Genomic DNA, 21,462 nt, shown 5'->3' on the forward strand with positions numbered 1-21,462 from the left:
AAATTTGCAGTCTCACACATTTGTACACTGCACTCGTTTAATATGATTCAGAGCTCCGACTTCAGAGTACCCTGAAAACTAGTAGGCATTGCACGTGCTTAGCCATATAACCCCGTCTATAAGTACAGGAAATGGTACTAAAAGCATTGTAAGTTGAGAGCGAAGAACTCTTATGCCTAAGTCGATATGACATTTGATACAATACCTAAGCTACTTCTTAAATGATCTGAATATGTTATATAGGGTTGTTATGCATATCATAAAATCAGTGAACGTGTCAACTTTTACAAACCTCATCATGATTCAACACGTCTTATTACAATTATAGACATTACCTAGATTAAAGTTTCCGGCGGCAGATTCCTATTCAGTCATCAAATCATTACTGTTTCATATTAGCATTAGTGATAGAAGAAATGGGTGATAAATGTTTGATCTAAAGATACATGTTGCATGCAGCTCATTTTAACAGAGAGATCTTCTCTGATTTTAAGAAGTCACACTATGGGTATAATTCAATACATCTCGATTAGTACTTTACAAAGTTGAGAACAGGTCGGTTTCTGAGATCAATTTATGTAGATATTTGGATAAAGTTTAATACAACTTCGATTAGTACTTTACAAAGTTCTGACCCAAACAGGACAGGTTTCTAATTTTACATCTGTATATTCATTTTAAGCTTTTATCACGAAGATAAAGTGACTTATTCAACCTGGCTCGTTTCAAATCTTTCGTATTGCATAGTAAAAGTTTTTGTAACGGATTTTGTAACTCCTAATATTGATATGTTTCATTGCTGGAAAGGTCGCATTAAAGTACTCAAAAGGGCGAAACATCTACAATTTGCAACTTATAGACAAAATCGGGTCCTTTGTCAAGTTCATGCTGATACGCACCATGACTCAAGCAGCTGTCAATTACTTTGTCATCTTCAGGTTTTGGAAGTCTTTTTGGTCTATTGTTTTGGAAGTAAGTTTATCAAGGCCTATCGATTTTAATGGAACGTGTTTGTCCACTGTAGCCCTACATTTCTTTTGTTACATCCCAGAAATTTTCAATGGGTGTATATTTTCAACACATTTACAAATCCTGGTATTTAATTTGTTCAATGCACTTGCACAAAGTTTTGTGAAAGTTTTCATCGGTGAATAAAACTCAAGGCTATTGTTTGGGGTGGGCTTTCTACAAATCTTTGACGAGATTAGTATTAAATCGATATCAAGAAAAATGACTACATCATGCTACATGAATAACGACAGTGTCATCCAAATGTTTAGTAATTATGAATAGGGGACACAAAATGGTTGATCAGGTCTTACATATAAGCTGCAAACATTTCTTTTGAATATTACAAAGTATGACTTTCGGGACCTTTAATGCACTGCTTTGAAGCTGTTTCCTTGGGACACCTGCTTAGGTTTAGCCTAATTCGTCAGGGAAATACAGTAGAATCAAAGAAATGTGCGTTTGCATCCTTACTAAACGATTAAAAAACAAAATCGTTAAACGGCGTTAAACGGAGTCAGACAATACTTAGGCTACGTAGGATGCCTTTATAAATCAAGCTCACAGTACAATAACTCTTTAATATTCAATTTCCTTTTCACTGTATTAATTTTGTTTATTCTTCTTCGCAATCGCTTGTGATTAGCGACACATTTCGGTCACTGAACAAGATCGTACTTTCTCGCAAAAAGAAGGCACGGTTAATGATCAGAAGCTCCCGAGTATGAATGTGGCTTCATTCTACATGTTCTGGGGTACAATGAAGTGCTGCAGAGATTAAAATAATAGAGGTATGTTTCCACATATATCAAAATCCACTTAATGCAATCTGTCTAAGAGTTGGAATGGAATTGTCAGAGCTACCTCCAAACGAGAGCTTGACAGTTTTATAATTGTCTTAAGGGCAACCCGATGAACCAATTTGCACAAACAAACGTAAAACCCTCGTAGACAGGTAGATAAAGTATCTAATAATGTTGACCTATTTTTCAATGGTACATCGTGCTTTGTTATGTTTGCGCTAGCCTACATTAGAACGTCTGCAACTCATGTTTATAATACAGATTTTCGAAATTTATTCCGTATTCAAGAAAAGGGTCTTATTTTATTCGGCACAAATTGGAAATCAAACTTAAGTAAGCATTATATATTCCGCTATTTACAACTGGACTTGCAATCAAATTCGATTTTATAACATGTCAATTTGATGATAGAAGTTATGTACCATGGCCACGTGTCTGTCTACACATACCTTGTGGCTCGTGATAAGTGTTTGAATTCCCCGACAGCCCGTATTTAGTACCAGTATGTACCACAGAAATGATACATCCATTTACATTCAGTGTCATCATTCAAATTCATTTACCAGTGTATGTGTGCAATACAGAGGAACAGGTGTTATGATGGCGTAACGTCTAGTGCAGGGCAATAAATTCAAATACATATTACCATAGACCATAGATATTATATTTTGCTTTAGTGCTTTATACGATATGCCTGACAATCCAATTGGGACTCATCAATAGAGCTCAATAGGGCATGTCTATCAAATGTGGAACATAACAATAGGAGAAACAGAATAAAATGGCTAGTATGCGATATGACAATTTATATGAAACAACCTAATGTTTGCCTCATTCTGTTTATATTTGAATTTCCTGAGTGTTTGCAAGGTTATTCTTTCTCTTTGCTCTCAAAAGTCTTTAATCACTGTTAATGTATGCATGAAAATGAACACACCATTGTCTGCAAGTTGAATGAAGTACCACAACAGCTTCCGATTAAACTCGAAATTGAGACTCTAGCAAATTATTACGACTAACCGGTATGTCGTTTACAATAAAATTGCGGAAACAGTCGCAACCAGAACATAAATTAATAATGAATCACTGACATTTATATAGATATTAAAATATCACTGGGTTTATCCTTTGTATAAGAGAAGTTAATGGGGGCATGGATGGTGCAAGTTACATGAGACGATACTTGATGCATATGACTTAAGATTTTGTTGGTGTTAATATATAAATTTACATAGATTATTATAAAGGCTGAACCTGAGTCAAAAGGTTAGGGTAGGATTTTGGTTGGTATAATCTTCTAGTATGATAGCACCTAAGATATCCTTTTAAAATGATGCTGCGTCGACCTCACGAGGCAACAACAGTCACGCTGCAGCACAACGTGAAACAGCATCCATTACTAAATCATGATGTTTGGCCTACAGACTGTTAAACTCGGTGCTCACATGAATAATGAAGCCTGGTGAACAACGTGTGCTGGATAAAGAAACATTAATAGATTGCGTTGGCAATTTAAATGTCGAATTAGCTATATAAATGTGGCCTGATGAGTGACATGATTTGGTGGCTAGGCCCCTGTTACTCGCTGTTTTTGAATACGAACAACAACCAGGAAGATATTAAACGAAACTATAAGATAACACAGCAACTGAAGTTTGGAGGAGTGATTGAACGTTTTCAAATCCTTTCAATTCTCACTGACGTGAAACAGCTGTCCCTAATGTTTCTATACAAGCTTGAGGCATTAGCTGACTATACGCCAAATGTCTTTTTAAAAATTTAAAGATGTTTAACTAATTTTACGTAGATATTTGCTCGAAACCATTTGTTACTATTGTCTAATAAATTGAATAATTTACGCAGATCGAGCGGTCTTAATTAGCTTTATTAATGAAAAAACTTTCCATTTGAGCACAACAATGCATAATTTCTCTCTGGAATACCATCTATTCGCAAAAAAACCATAACTCTTTCCACCTTTCGACTTTCCTAGTATTATTAACCTGTATAGCTCAAGACAAAAGCGTAGGCAACACGTGCAAAACAGGCGTGCTGATGTGCTATCATTCCTTCACCCTTTCATTAACAAGTTAAATTCCACCCAGCAAATGTGTACTCCAAGTTTAATTCAATAAGAGGTTTTTTTCCCTTCAAATAAGACTAGAAATTCATTACATTGACGACCAATACAATTGACAAATTCACTTCTCTGATGGGGCTGAACGGACAACCAAACTCCAAACGTGTAGCTGACGATAATGCATTATTGGTAATGCATATTTGGTTTTTCGATGTGTATATTGAATGCATGTTCTTCTATAGTTTATACTAGACAATATTTACCATAAAGACAGACACTTCGTTTCTGTTAAACATTTAGCTCTGTAAATAAATATTCAACATAGATGCGGTAACAGAAACTCTATTTTTTCAATTGAAGTGCGAATTGACATTGATCTAGAACTCTAGAACTAGAACTTAAGAAGCGTGACCTTGAGCAAGTCGAGAAATCCAAAAACGTCAACAAACCCTCCACTTTTCTATGTAGACTTAAGATATTTAAGAGTTATGGCTGAACACATACTAAATAGGTTAAGGTATGGGTTTTGGTCAGGGATGTACTTTAACACCCGCCCGAACTCCAGGGGCGGGTAACCCAGCAAACACAAAACGTTTTCGACATCATTCGCAAAAGGTTATAACAGGTTGTCAGAAAACGTTTAAATGTCGGGTTATATAAAGGGTATATTAAGGGTATAAAACATTTTCATAACAATAAAAAACATTTTTTAATAATCTATTGCCCAGCAAACACAAAATGTTTTACATAAATCGTTTAAATGTCGGGTTATATAAAGGGTATAAAAACGTTTTAATAACATTCCAAAAACATTTTTGAAAACTTGATTCAAAACATTCTAAACAGAATGTTATTTGGGGGTTGAAAAAATATTGAAGCTGAGGATGGTAAGCTGGTAATATCGCAATGGTTGGCAACATTTCTGTCGGGCTGGTAACTTTTATGAGTTACCTGCCCAACTGGTTAGTAGCCAAAAAGGGTACTTTGTAAAGGATAGCATTTAAGATATAAAATGATGCTGTATCGTCCTCAGGCAACAATCTTCCAACTGTTATATAACCTGCACATGCACTGATGATGCACATATGTAGTTCAAAACATTCAACGACCAACACGACCAAAATACCATTGACAAATGTACGTCTCAGCTGGCGGAGCTGAACGGACAACCAACACCAACCAAAGTCCAAACCAAAGACGGCGTAGCTGACGATATTGGTCATGCATTTGGTTTTCCGATGTGTATATGCAATAATATGCTTGTCTATAGTTATTAGGGAATATTTCCTATAAAGATAGACACTTCTTTTCTGTTAAACATAACCAAAGGTTCAACATTATATGCGGTAACAGAAAACACGTTTTTCAATTGAAGTGCGAATTGACATTGATCCAGGAATCTAAAAGCGTGACCTTAAGGGATCCAAAATTAGCGTTTATTGCGTTTCGACAGTATTTTTGTGGGACATGAGAGCACCTCAGACCTATCGAATTGCATTCTGAATACGAAGCATGTCTTTCTGATATCAAATAATTTTCATTTTTTTAAATCACAATATAATACAAATTTTATGACAAATTATAAAAATTTGATATTTTTCAAATTTTGATATATAACAGTTCTCGAAGTAAATTATATAAATCTAATGATATATTCTTAAAGTGTATGTAGCAGGAGGAAAAAGCCGACGGTCAATTGAAAATTTTGACCTTTCATATTGAAGATATGGATTTTTTTCCCAAAAAGACCTATTTTTTTGGTGTTTTGGGAAAAAATCCATATCTTCAATACGAAAGGTCAAAATTTTCAATTGATCGTCGGCTTTTCATCCCACCTTACACTTTTAAGTATAAATCATCAGATTTATAAAGTTTACTTCAAGTACTGTTAAATATCAAAAATATCAATTTTAATGATTTGCCATAAAATGTGTATTAAATTGCGAATTTCAAAAATCAAAATTATTTGATATCAAAATGACATTCTTCGTATTCAGAATGCAATTCGATATGTCTGATGTGCTCTAATGTCCCAAAATAAATACTGTCCAAACGTTCATACCCCAGCCCTTAAGCAAGTCGAGAAATCCAAAACTTGAACGCCTCCACTTTTCTACGTAGCCTTAAGATATTTAACATTATAATACTGCTTATAAAAAGTTAAGGTAGGGGTCTTGGTTAGTATAATTTTCTTGCACACAGATGTACTTTGTAAAAGATAGCACGTAGTACCTAGGACATCCTTTTAAAATGATGCCGTATCGACCTCAGGCAACAACAGTCACGCTGCAGCACAACGTGAAACAACATCCATTACTAAATCATGATGTTTGACCTACAGACTGTTATTTGAGGTTTGAACTCGGTGCGTACATGAATAATGAATTATATGCGCGAAATAACAAAAACATTACTGGATTGTGTTGGTGATTTAAATCTCGAATTAGATAGCTTTTTGAGTTCTAATGAGTGACGTGATATAATGTGTAGCCACTGTTACTCGCTGTTTTTGAATACGAACAATGTGTTCGAATGTGTTCGAGATTAAACAAAAACTATAAGACTGAAGTTTTAAAAAATGATTGAACGTTTTCAAATCTTTTCAATTTTCAATGACGTAAAACAGCTGTCCCTAATGATTCTATAAGCTACAGGCACTATAGCTGACATTAAAAATTTAAAGATGCTTCAGAATTTACGTAGAAATTTGCTCGAAAAGTTATTATAGGCCTACATGCTATAGCCGCTGTTGTCTAATAAATTGAATCTGACTGACTCTACTAACATTCCTCAACCCTTCCTTCAGCTTCGCATTTTTACTTCCATGCAGTAAATGTTCACTCTCAAGTTTAATTTAATAAGAGGTTTCTTCGCCTTCATAAAGACAAGAAATTCATTACATTGACGACCAAATTTCATTGATAAACTCAACACAAAAGTCCGAACCAAAGACGGCGTAGCGAACGAAATTCGCTATCCATTTAGGTTTACCGATGTGTACTGAATAGGCTTCATGTTTTTGATAGTTATCAGAGAATATTTACCATAAACATGATAAAAACAGGCACTACTTTTCTGTTAAACCATGTTTTTCAATTGAAGTGCCATCGACATTGATCTAGGAATGTGTAAGAGTGTGACCTTGAGCAAGTCGAGAAATCCAAAAACGTCATTTAGAGTATAAGTCTAAACCTAACTTAAAGTTTGGTTAGTATAAATTTTCTTGCACACAGATGTACTTTGTAAAGGATAGCACGTAGCACCTAAGATATCTTGTTAAAATAATGCCGTATCGACCGCAGGCAACAACAGTCACGCTGCAGTACAACGTGAAACAACATCCATTACTAAATCATGATGTTTAGCCTACAGACGGTTGAACTCGGTCCATACATGAATAATAAAAGCCTCGTGAATAATAAATAAAGAAACATTAATAGATTGCGTTGTTGTTTAAATGTCGAATTAGATAGCTATATATATGTGGCCTGATGAGTGATATGATATGGTGAATAATATGCCTCGGTTACTTGCTGTTTTTAAATACAATCAATGTGTACAAACGACAAATGTGTAAAACGTACAAACGACGAATATATTAAACCAACATTTTAAGATAACACAGTAACTGAACTTTGAAAAGTGATTGAACGTTTTTAAATCCTTTCCAGTCTCACTGACCTAAAACAGCTGTCCCTAATGATTCTGTACAAGCTAGAGGCACTAGCTGACTAATTAATGGGAAATATCTTTTAAAAATTTTAAAGATGCTTGAGAATTCGGTCGATGCGATGCGCCCCCAGCGTTTGCTGGGAGAGAGGTCAAAATACGCAGTGCATAATGGGAAAATGTCGACATCCAAAGCCCGCGTAATACAACACAGGAACTCATTGTGTGTTTGTACCAATATAATGATGTTACATGCGAATGTGTAGTAAAACAGCAATTTACCATTATAGTATCCATACAGGGTGTATCAAAATGATTGGTACCGGACTATGTGACATTTTCAAAAATATATCAAAAATATAACATTGCTAATTAATATAGTTTTTGTACTATAAATAGAAAGGGGAATATGTTAACTTATTGATTTAATAATATGAAGACGATAGGTTGATGCATCTGTGCGTTATTGTCATTTAAACGAAGATCGACGTAAGCATGGTTTTACTTAGATCAGTAGGTTCTCTGCTTAAACTATTTATTGCATGCTCTTCAATATCACCTCAGTGTACATAACATAAAATTGCTTTACACATGCTGTACGTTTTAAATAGACAGTTCCTGAAGTCCCTGCCTTACAACTCTGGCAATGTGAGGTGAAACCCTATCTTGATTGAACTTAACACCTGGGATGGATCCATTCTGTAACTGCCCATATCAAATTTTGAAACATTGTAAGTTATAGCATGTTTGCATGGGAAACTCTTTGCTCTTGGAAACTGTCTTCTAAATCTTCTCTGCACTTCTCCATAGCTTCGTGCCAACCAGTAATTCTTTACTATGAGTGCACGCTGAAGTGTGGAATACTGTGGAACCATTCCAATAACTTTTACCAAGTCTATAACTTAAACTACACTGTCTACAGTCTCATTCTGCCACACCATCTACTTAGTAATCTGAATGCATCTTATACTACACTTTAAATTACCGCCCTGGAAGATGTTGATACACAAACGTCTTTCACCCCACCCAAATTATTCAAGTCAATAATATTACTCTCAACCAATAAATATTGATTATTTATATTATTATGAATGAAGAAATAATTAAACATTTCAATGATTTTCAACATAACATTCTCGCAAGGTATTTCTGGTAAAATAGAGCTTTGAAATGGTGCGCTACTACTGAGCCAGCGTTACGATGAAAAGTGTAAAAACACCTACTTTCCTTTAGAATCATGTAACTTCTGAACAGAATGTGCTATCTTTATAATCTAAAATTCTTAGAGAAGATAAAACTACTATAATTACAAATATTTAAACAATTAACCCCAAACTGGTACAAAATATAGTAAAAAAAATCGGCAAAAATGAGAAGTCGTCGGTACCAATCATTTTGATACACCCTGTATTCTATATATTGATCACACAGAGAGCTGTTTTCAACATTATTATTATCACACTTACATGAAAATCCAATGGTGGCTAGAACGACAATGTCGACCCTGAAGGTCAAAAATTGGACTTGAAAGAGCAACCGCTGGTGGCGTATCGTATTGTGAATCGCTAGAATTTGTGTAGCAATTTGCTCGAATTGCTTTTTTAGCTGCTGTTGTCTAAAAAATTCAATCTTAATCTAGAAATAATGTATAATTAGCGCAGATCGAGTGGTCTGATGTACCTTTATTAATGAATAGAAAGTTCCATCCGAGCGCAACAAATGCCTAATTTCCCCCTGGAATACCATCACAAGTAAACACGTAAACTCTTTCAACCCTGCCAAGTTCCTATTAATTAACCTGTATAAGTAGCTCAAAATTTGTAAAATGTAGGCAACACGTGTGTGTTTCCTGACTGTGCGAACATTACCCCCATCCTTCCTTTAGTTTCCCAATCGGTACTTGCATGCAGTAATGTATAATCCAAGTTTAATTCAATAAGAGGATTCTTCCCCTTCAAATATAAAGACTAGGAATTCATCATTGGCGACCGATACACTTGACAACATTTTAAAATGTTGAAGAATCCAAAGATCTTCAATGAGGTCTCCACTTTTCTATATTGTCTATATACAGACAATTTTATTATTGAAACAATCTATTGCCTTATTTTATTCATGCAGTTTGACTGAAAATATGACTTTAATTCCACCCTTCTTCATCGCCTCTAACGGTGCAATGCAAACTTGGTGCAAAATATGTATACACTGAAGCGTTGTGTGCTTTCAATCGATCCTTAGTTATACTTGTACAAAAGCAACACAAAAACAAAGCTTTTTCAATGGTTTCAAATCTCCTTCTTATCCTACTATGTCTCCTGAGCCTTACCATGCTTACCAAAGCGTTCACATTACGTCAATAAGTTATATTACGATTGCAGAAAAAAGGTTATCTGTCGATAAAGGAAATGGCTGCCATGTGTATGTTGGAAACCTCACAAGAAATTCAGGATTTTAGATTTTTGAGTTGAAAATCATTATTTATCTTTGACGATTTCCCTGCTAATGGCTCTGAGACCTGGTTTTTTTTTAATTGTTTACACGGTGATCATAACTGTGAAAAATCTGGAACACATGCGGTGTGCATATTATTTTCAGGAATAGCATTGATTTTTATATTTGGTTGCATATCTTTCATTGGCTATCACCTTGCAGTCTTTTTTTCCCATCAGTTGTTTGTAAGCAAACATAAATTATTCGAATAATTGCCCCACCTCAAAGCCTTATGATTAGGGTTTATTTTATGATTAGGATTAGGTTAAGGGTAGCAATTAGTATTCGCATTAGAATTGGGGCGGCGTACCATAGTTTTCAGGTCGCTTCAATTCAAGTGTACAATAGGTTGTTTCAAAATCCAATTCCAAGAAGCTCTGGCTACAAATGTCTTATTTGCCAGAAACTGTAAACCAAGAAACTCACTTATAGCAGCTATTCCGTTTTTCCTACAGAAACACCTTTACCACTCACACGGCGAAAACAATCCCTTATTCCGTGTTGGAATTAGCGCTTAATGTCAGCCCTCTGGAAAGGGATTCAAGAGACATAATTGTAGAGATTACCAGAAGCTTGCACACTACGAGCAGAGTCAACACTACTTCCATGGACGCAGTTCAACAACCTCAGACATTCGTGACAATGTGGTTCAATTTGACCTCAGTTGTTGTGGATGAGATTTGATTGTCAATTTATACAAGGTCATTCCATATGCTTGTTAATGTATAAGGTTAAAGAACTGTGCCCTTGGAGAATAGCACATGAAATCCTTTAGTGTTGGCCAAAAAAAGCAAAAAAGTTCATCTGAGGATACAAACCTTTCTGTGTTTTCACTGCCTGCATTCTTCTCCGGATCCTTAGAGCATGTAGAGCGACACATGATGCACCTCCCTATGGGGGTAACAGCCCGTAGTATCGTCATGTAACAGTGACTGGGACAATTTTTCCAAAAATCCGTTTTAGTCCACAACGGACACAAAATAAGGTTTGTTCCCAATAGTATTGTAATCTTTGACATAATGATGGTTTATCCTGTTTACGAGGTTTATCATCCTTTCCTCTGAAACACCTGTACAAAGAATAACATTTATAGCATTTATTGATTTCAATTTATTACATAATGAAATTATAACTTCGATTTTTACGATGAACTGTTACTCCATATTAAAGGCACTATGCCTATCATATTTGTAGGAATATCTTGGATTAAGTCCAAATAAGGGTTTTTTTTTAAATGAAAGATTGTCAAATGAAATTGTGAAGCTCAAACCCTGCATGGTAAGTGTCTATACGGACATCAACCTCCAAATGTTAAATCATACCCCTATTATGTCACTTTCAGTCCTATCACTTGAACGTGCACCTTGCACAAAATTAAAAAATATGTGATTTTGATGATTTTTTTAGCTTCATTTAGCAACATCACTGATGATGCCTTTAAAAGGGAAATTGAATTATCTGTTTTCTGACAATTATGACTCAACCAATCAATAACTATATGATTGTATTTCATTAAATTACCAATATCAACACATCGTCAAATAAGATTAGTCATTATCATACGACAAAGATAAAAATATTGTAAAATTGAATATCAAATTTACGTATTTACGTCGCTTTCCGCATATGGCTGAAATCCCTTTTCCTCCATTATTAATTTTGAACAATTTTTATAACTTTGCGATTTGCCTAAATACATATACCGTGTGTCGAAAGTCCGTTCCGCCTATATTCCGACTTCCCATGGAGCGTAGCATCAATATGGAAGTACCCCCTCTGTTTATTTGCCTTTGGGCTACTAGCTGCAATGAATCCAAAGGCGCATTGCAACGAAAAAAATATGTCGGCCGTTGTTCTAGATTTTTAGAGCTAATTTTGTATGTATTGACAGATTCAAAGGTCTGCAAACCTCGGATTTCAATAGAAAAACAACAATAACCGAGGTTTGCATACCTTCGGAGGTTATCGACCATAAAGAGACAACAACTTCAATAAAAATTGCTAAGTGACATTTTAATTAATCTAAAACAATAACCAGTAACAAATTAATATCAAATTAATTGTGTAAGTTTAATTTAAAGCATGTTAAAATGGTTTTCTTATGGGGGGAGGAACAGACTTATGACACACGGTATAGTTTTTACATACTCAAGATATTTTAACGCTCTCAATGTACATCGAATGTACATTATTCTAAAAGTATTGAGTAATAATAAGCTTATTATTTCAAACAAATTCCTTCGACGATTATAGGAGACATCTACGTATGCCTTCTATAAACACTTCTTCGAATTGATTTCTGCGCATTTTTTAAAGTAGAATCATTGCTGGGTATGAACCAATAAATCTACGTTTGCGATCAAAACGATTTCGCTATAGACAAATGAGAAAATATGTGCAAATTTGCACACTTTTATACATTGTATTATCTGTCACTCAAATCTCGGTAACGTTATTAAAGTATGTCCCTTAAGGCTGCAAAGTGAAGAATCACAATTCGTAGAGGATTAGTTTCCGGTAATAAAGTTTGAAACTGAATTTATTTATATTAAAGACAGTTGATAGAACGAAAAAAATAGCTGAAGAATAAAACTATACATTCGTTAAACGGACAATTTGGGATTTGAAAGTATTCAAGGATGAGTTGTCAATTATTAGTTAATCTTCAAATTTATAAATGTATCTATTGGGGAATGTCTAAATTTAAGTGTGCCATGATACGTAATGTTTTTGAATATTTGGTTTATTTAATTGGCTTTGGGACTAAAATCTTCATAATCTTTGAGTTTATTTATTTTCTGTCTTGAGGCAGATTTAGTTTTCATCAATAAATCATGATAATTGCTACGGTCAGATTATGAATGAAAAAGGTAGTAGTGCAGTTGAAGCCCTATCGTGATTCCCATGGAGCGTAGCATCAATATGGAAGTAGAAGTACCCCCTCTGTTTATTTGCTTTTGGGCTACTAGCTGCAATGAATCCAAAGGCGCATTGCAACGAAAAAAATATGTCGGCCGTTGTTCTAGATTTTTAGAGCTAATTTTGTATGTATTGACAGATTCAAAGGTCTGCAAACCTCGGATTTCAATAGAAAAACAACAATAACCGAGGTTTGCATACCTTCGGAGGTTATCGACCATAAAGAGACAACAACTTCAATAAAAATTGCTAAGTGACATTTTAATTAATCTAAAACAATAACCAGTAACAAATTAATATCAAATTAATTGTGTAAGTTTAATTTAAAGCATGTTAAAATGGTTTTCTTATGGGGGGAGGAACAGACTTATGACACACGGTATAGTTTTTACATACTCAAGATATTTTAACGCTCTCAATGTACATCGAATGTACATTATTCTAAAAGTATTGAGTAATAATAAGCTTATTATTTCAAACAAATTCCTTCGACGATTATAGGAGACATCTACGTATGCCTTCTATAAACACTTCTTCGAATTGATTTCTGCGCATTTTTTAAAGTAGAATCATTGCTGGGTATGAACCAATAAATCTACGTTTGCGATCAAAACGATTTCGCTATAGACAAATGAGAAAATATGTGCAAATTTGCACACTTTTATACATTGTATTATCTGTCACTCAAATCTCGGTAACGTTATTAAAGTATGTCCCTTAAGGCTGCAAAGTGAAGAATCACAATTCGTAGAGGATTAGTTTCCGGTAATAAAGTTTGAAACTGAATTTATTTATATTAAAGACAGTTGATAGAACGAAAAAATAGCTGAAGAATAAAACTATACATTCGTTAAACGGACAATTTGGGATTTGAAAGTATTCAAGGATGAGTTGTCAATTATTAGTTAATCTTCAAATTTATAAATGTATCTATTGGGGAATGTCTAAATTTAAGTGTGCCATGATACGTAATGTTTTTGAATATTTGGTTTATTTAATTGGCTTTGGGACTAAAATCTTCACAATCTTTGAGTTTATTTATTTTCTGTCTTGAGGCAGATTTAGTTTTCATCAATAAATCATGATAATTGCTACGGTCAGATTATGAATGAAAAAGGTAGTAGTGCAGTTGAAGCCCTATCGTGATTCGCATTGTGTATAGTATTTGATTTAAATACGTGAAATACACAGCTGATTCACTGAAGATTGGACTTACGGAAAAATGTGATGCGATCAAGCACAATCAGTCGGAACATGGAAATATTAAAGGATAGTAAAAAGCATTTACAAAGCTGGATTTTGCAGAAACCCCCATTGAAATTGAATAAAACGAAATAGATCCTTTGTTTGGCTATATCTCAAAATCAATATTTCCGAGTTCCGACTGATTTTGATTGATCGCATCACATATATTGTCCTAAGTAAGAATTAAGCAATACTTACGCTATAAGACAAAGTATTATCACGACAATGACCAGTACAAACAGGAACCACAGAAATACGCACCATCCCGGACACGATGGTGGCGGAGGAAACTCTCGAAGAGGAAATATAGGAGGTGCGATGGAACAAGGACATGCATCTGGAGCTGATGTTGAATCAACACATATTCTCGGCGGTGGTCTTATAACAGGACACGAAATTGCCGATCTGGTGGAGAAAATAACACAAGAAATATTACAAGTTACATGAATATTATTATTAAAACCAATGGGTAATTCAACAATGCTTTCAGCATCGCTGGTAGCATGATAATTCTCATGCAGATTGGTCTGACCAGCCATTTGTGGGAGAAAACCTAGTTACACTTAGGCTTTTTTATTTTCGTAAGTGAAAGTCATAATCTCACATTTGATTTGTAAACATTTGATACAGCTAAATACAAAAACTAGTTATCAGTACAGCATACAATGGCGGTTGCATTCTTTTGTTGTCTTAGCGTAAATTCTATAGAACAATACCCACACCTGTTCATACACAAGTATGTGTGGAATGTTGTCCTGCAGGTGCGACAGGTGCAGTGATTATGTTACTGGTACATACCATAACCGATCAGATGGACATGTGACGTGACATTTTTACAAGCTGATCTTTGCGGACACTTGTAACATGTGTAATGACACAATGACCTTTTGAAGGTTTTTCGTTCCGCATAATTGTTTTTTTGATTCCGTAGTCACATTTAGAAGTCATTTATTTAATTGGCAGGTTCAATTGACGGACTGTAGGTGTGGAAACACTGATCTTCTCCGGTTCATGAATTGTACCTGTAAATCAAACCTGGGTCTTACCAACCACAGATATTGGAACATATCTGTGCATGTGTACTAACAGAAATATTAAAAAACATTGTTACTGAGAACCACACATTTGAGAAGGCCCAGTGTATAAAAAACAAAAGGCTTCAGTGTTCAGATTTAGATTTAAAACCGGAAGTTTAAAGTGACCTTATATCTAGTGGCGCAACGAATACCCACTTTCGGGGTTTCGATTTCGATTGGCCCCGAAATTCTTTCTCACGATACAATATGCATAAGGAGACGGATTAACATCTGAACTGTATCTATTGTTATGCAAATGCCTATTACCTTGTGGGAAGGAATTTCGGTACAAATCGACATCCGGTAGAGAGACCACAAAAGTGCGTATTGAATCATATTAAATATATAAGATCAAGGTCACAGGTTACGCTCAGCATTCGAGAATCGCAAAATGACTTGTTAATACAGTAGCATTCGCGGACCATTTGAGGATCACTCTGCGTGGGAAATCGCAAAATCTCCTAAATTTCTTGGGGATATATTTGGGGGTAATTTGGGATATATTTGGGGATAATCCTTAAAACAGTTCATACGGCGGATTTCCCCAAGTTTTTGCTCAAGAACCGCGTTGCTTAAGCAAAAAGCTCTGTGCCTAAATTAAAAAGCAAGAATGTGCTCAAATAAATAAAAATAAGGAAGACGTCAATCTAGAATGGACAGCCGACACGGCATTCAGGCATAAGGCCTAGAGAACATTAATTAATTTGTATAAACTACACATCCGTTTGAATTAAAATGAAACAAAATACGTGATAGTTTTGTGTGTCAGTTTCGGTATAATACCTAGTACATTGACTAAATAACTTCATTCAAAATCATTGTTATAATGTTCCTAATTTAACCTTTATCATCACAAGCTGTAATACTAGTCGCCGGCGGATTCGGTCTAAACACTGACTGAGTGATGAGCTTTCTATATATTTATTTACTAAATTATCTGATTTCGAAAGGTCACTTTGCATCGAATGTGTAATTGGGGTTCCTGAAAGGTGAAAAGTCCTGAAGTATACATGAACATATAGCCTACTCATTTAACCACAACGCGTTCAAATTGTAGTGTTGTACATAATAATTGTTTGGAAGTTATAGTGTCACGTGCCAGATTTTAATTTTGCTAATTAAATAAAATGTCCATTCAAACACCAACGCGCAAATTTCCCCGAGTTATTTTCACATTCTTGTATTATTTTAAAACCTGTTAGGTGTTTGAATGTCGTAAGTCATGTTTCCAACTACATATTAAAACATTTTTGGGCGACCTTGAAATTATCATGCAGATGGTTGTTTTATGTTTATCAAAACAGCAGAAACATGCTTCAAAGTTCACTTTACTTTGCGGATATTATTTGTATTTGAACGAGGTAGTAAATAAACACACGTCACTACATGTACTCACTTAAATGTGGCTTATACTATTGCAATACATATTTCCACCGTATTATATATTGTGGTGTCATGACTCTCATTTTATTTACCAACTTACTACATTAATGAGTGTTTTTCAAACGGACCACAAGCAAAGCTAAACAATTAAACTGGGCATTTCACTTACGAATTTACAACAAAACGTGTTTAGAACGTTGGGAATGCGTGTGGGGACTCCCGGGTGGGACTATTTTTATTGTTGTGTCTTACTCTCTTTTGCATGTAACTCATAAAAGAGTGAAAAACTGAAAACCACCATGTCAAGGTACGATATAAGGGACGTTACTCGAAAAAAGAACGATGTCCCTTATATCATACCTTGAGGGAGTGTTTTCACTCTTTTAAGAGTGATTTTCACTCGATCAGGAGTAATTTTCACTCTTTTAGGAGTGATTTTCACTCCGTTCGGAGTGGTTTTCATTCTTCTCACTCTTTTGGAGAGGAGTTTTTCCATATCGTATTGCTGGAGAGTGATGATTGGTTCTTAAGCTAACAAGGACTGTAACTGTTTATTTCTCTGCATATAACTGAACTTCTTAAACATACAAATATATACCATCAGCCAAGTTCGTCAAATAAGCAAAGTCGTCGTAGTCATCCACGATAAAGGGTCACGAAGTCACCCAAATTTCCCCTGGCTTTAAATTAGTTGATGCATCTTATACTTATGATGTTATCTTAGATTGACTCTTTGCTCTTTGAGGTCGCGTCTTATAGGTGTTAATGCCTGCCTGCCTGTGTATTTGATGCATTATTTTCATCTTGGCTTAAAGCCATATTATAACATTTGCTGAGGACGGACGCCCTCACTGAATTTTTAAAATTCTTTTTTTTATATGACTAAATTGTACTTTATTAAACCAATATACCCTGCAAAAATCCAGACTCTAGGTGCTGTAGTTTTGTCAAAATCCGAGATTTTGAATAAAACGCCGGAGCCGGCGCTTTATTATTACGATGGAATTATTAGTCGAACGCATACACGATGTTCATAACACACAGTACGTACACGGCGTGCGGGACGGTGATATACACAACAAAGGGTCGTACCACAACATGACCGAAGGAGTGGTACGTATTGGCGACATGTGCGCTTGTAGTAAATTCCAATTTTCTTTGCTTTGCCGTAGTTGTTCGGCTCAAAAATAAAAGGGGATATACCTGACAGTAAAAGCTAACATTTTATGGCAAATAAATGCTAATCTATTTTGTTTGAAAATGTTATAATATGGCTTTAAGTAGGAAAATACCGTAGAAAATTCCAGCCAGATACTGTACCAGTACATCTTTATAAAAAATTAAATGATATGGTTCGCCGGTAGAGATACGCAAAATAAATTGTTTACATAGAAGTTAGTTATAAAATGGGGAAAATCCGCTTTGGCAGGAACTCCGTGTTCACGTCAGTGGGCAATGCAAGAGGGCCAAAAAATGCTAATGAATTACCTGCATGTGAGTGGCAATATATCAACTAAACTCAGTTAACACTTGCAAATTACTGCAACGCTCTAACTAGTGCACTGCAGAAAGATGCATTTAATACCATTGCTTGATGATAGCAAACACTTCATCCGAATCCCTATGACAACATTTTTTAGGTCCTGATATGAAGTACATACCCAATGGTACCCGGAATTCTAGGTTTACCGAAATAGCCGGCAGCCCGTGTTTGCAATGTCCATCACTGCCCTGTATATGAACACACCTACCTATGTTAGAAATTCAAGGCAGACATTTATGTGCCTTCGGGTTCTTGAAATATTCACTAAGAACCAATTTACACATGTAAACATGGTAAAATGTCAGTTACGAGGTTGGCCCATAAACTTCAGATCTGTACTAAAAAATCACGTGTCCTATAGAACACGTGATGTATTATTGAAAGAAAAGATCTGTCAATGTATAGAAAACAGATCAGATACTGAAGGAGCAGATCTGTTATTTCCCCTCATAATTTCAAAAGGTCGAATAACTTTGACGGAAAATGTCATGTTTAAGTAATAATTTTAATTAAACTTTTAAAAAATTTAAAAAAATGAGTGAAGTTTCACCTTTAAGAACCAGCAACAATAACATTACACCATTTACAGTATCTATATCAGTATAATCAAAACAGGCTCCATGACAACCTGGTATAGTAAATGGAACTCGCGGCAGGTCGTAACGTTTAAGCTGAAGTATTACGCAACTTATAATCGCCTGAAAGAGCGATTGAATGACATCTGACCAATGAGATCAAAATGTTTGTGATCGGTTTGATGGAACATTACAAGTCATTGGTCGAAAGTTTATCGCTCGTGGCAGTACAATTTGAGTGCAAGGAGTCAAGCTCATCAAGGAAAAAACAAACCTCTTCTTTCATTTCAAACTGATGCTGTATACAGAAGCCGTGAAACTGATACTTATCGGAGAGCACTAACCTGCCACTATCAAGCATCTCAAATCGGGTAAAACACCGGTCACTATCTCTAAGTCTAGTATGGGTGTTTTAATCAGATAAAGGAATAGCACTTAAAGGCACTGACAGGTATTGCACGATTAATGGTATTATTTTGATTCAATCAACGTCCAATAACTGTCGTAAAGGAGGCCAGTCCCTCCTACATATTTTGTGCAGGGGCAAGGGTTCAAACAGTATATTGTAAAAAACCCACATAATTCAATGAGCATGTTTGTCAGGGTATTTGTGTTTCAACATGTTCATCCATCCAGTTTGCCAAATGATGGACCCATGTCACGTCTGTTACCTTGCAGTCATTTTGATAGGTAGAAGATATTTATAGTTTCGGTGAAACCACAATTGAAATGCAACCAATCGTTAAAAAAGAGAGTGTGTGTCGGGGTGTGTGTGTGTTGGGGGTGTCGGGTGTATATTTCGTATTCGCAATCCTCAAAGTTGATACATTCACCCCCTCAAATAAATGTTGCCAATGGCTGCATTATAATGTATGACACATCATATAAATCATTAACACCATCAGTAATACGGCAGGTGATAGGATGAGTTTCAGTGTATCACAACACCCATCACTTCCTTCAAATATCGTGCTAATTATCAGTGATGTTCTTCATGAAACAGCCTTGTCACATCATTTTTGGGGCGACTAATATTTGGTTTTATTTGCCAATTTGCATGCAGTTGGACATTTTTAAGTGACGTGTGTTTTGTTTTGCTAATTTAGCATTAGGATATAAATCATGATAATTATTATATTATAATTTGTACAGTGACTCGAGTGACTTGACTTGACTCGAACTTAAAAATTAGTCCAAATGACTTGACTTGAAGTTTGGGTGACTTGAGAACATGATTGACTTGAGAGCATGATATTATATATTATGTAAAGCGATTGGCGGGAATTATCAGTTGACTCTGATTAGACAGATAACAAATTATTAGTAAAGCGCTCAAATTCGGTACATTTTTGTTTTTTCTAATAAAATGTTAATGGTTGTTTTATAGACTAGTATTTTGTCCATTATGAACACACATGCATATTACAGTGCGAGGTATTTACAGCTATTCGGCTTTATGCTAAATCCAAAAAGTGTCAACCGCTGCGCAAAGAGTTACATACGGAGACGAATCCGCATTCAACTATGTGTAAACTATAGCACTCATCCTTGATTTAGGGAGTTTATGTAAAAATTACTGGTTGTCCTAAGGCTATAAATTCTAAACTTGATATATAAGTTATAATTAGTCATCCCAGTAATATTTAGTGAAAACTCCGGTTGAAATCAAGGATTTAAGAGTAGATATAACAATATTGGGCTATATTGTGTGTATAATTTTCTGTGATTTCCCAATTTTGCGACGGCGCTCTGACATAATTACGCCATAGTGATATCGTGTGGGGAATGTTTGTACTTATTTTGGCATCACTGGATAGATGATACCTATAGCTACCTATTGGTATCAAAAATAACAGTATATAACATGTAATATAGAAAATTCGGAGTTTACAGCTACACTATACAATAGATCAACCTGATACAGCTAAGTATACGATTCGTCTTTTGGTCAAATTCATTAATCGCACTTAGGCGCAATTCGTCCAAATCACAATTTCAATATCTACGTTGGTAAGTAAGATTTATAATTAATTTTTGGTGGAAATGAAAGATCGCCTGAAACATAATCACAAGCATACAGTAACTCAATTTGCTCAAAATTCTCGATTCGTCACTCTGCCGAATTCATAACGATATAGTGTGTTGTCATAATCTCTTAATAATCACCAGACAAGCCAATGACCATTCAATAATCTCGGGAATACTCTATTAGTTCTGCATATTCAACATGAGTGAATGTTCTTAGTCATAAGAGAGTTTTTGAAATTGTTCTGTATCTGATCTGTGCCTGATGATCCAGACGCAACGTCGCAAAGTTGCAAAAGGTATGTACCAGTATTTGATTCAATTCCAAAAAATCTCATAGTTCTGTATATTTCAATATCGAAAAAAGGACTTTAAGATGTATTAGTGTCAATGTCCAGTACTTCAGCATAATTGTTAACCTCAAGTGGCATGAAGGTTGCTAGAGGTTTTGCTTAAAATTAATAGGCTCAAATTAGGACAAAAGGTGAGTTAACGTTTTCTGGTTCTCAATCCTCGACATGTAAAATATAAGTTACGAGGTTGGCCTGTATTCAGATCTTTACTCAAGAATCACGTTTCCTATAGAACACGTAATGTATTATTGAAAGAAAAGATCTGTCAATATACACAAAACAGATCATTATAC

The 21,462-nt window shown here is 35.1% G+C and overlaps 1 protein-coding gene across 3 annotated transcripts in view; it reads right to left on the minus strand.

Moving 5' to 3' along the window:
* LOC140155852 (uncharacterized) overlaps positions 1-21,462 on the minus strand; it is a 47,239-nt gene that overhangs the window by 19,479 nt on the left and 6,298 nt on the right. For all 3 annotated transcript variants that reach the window (XM_072178863.1, XM_072178854.1, XM_072178848.1), the window contains exons 2-3: positions 14,413-14,619; positions 10,869-11,119 (exon numbers count right to left, since the gene is read on the minus strand). In XM_072178863.1, the coding sequence (XP_072034964.1) occupies positions 10,969-11,119; positions 14,413-14,619 (358 nt within the window). In that variant the 3' untranslated portion in view covers positions 10,869-10,968. The remainder of the gene's footprint in view (positions 1-10,868; positions 11,120-14,412; positions 14,620-21,462) is intronic.

Source organism: Amphiura filiformis, chromosome 1, assembly GCF_039555335.1.
Source record: "Amphiura filiformis chromosome 1, Afil_fr2py, whole genome shotgun sequence".
In the NCBI taxonomy this organism is placed as follows: domain Eukaryota; kingdom Metazoa; phylum Echinodermata; class Ophiuroidea; order Amphilepidida; family Amphiuridae; genus Amphiura; species Amphiura filiformis.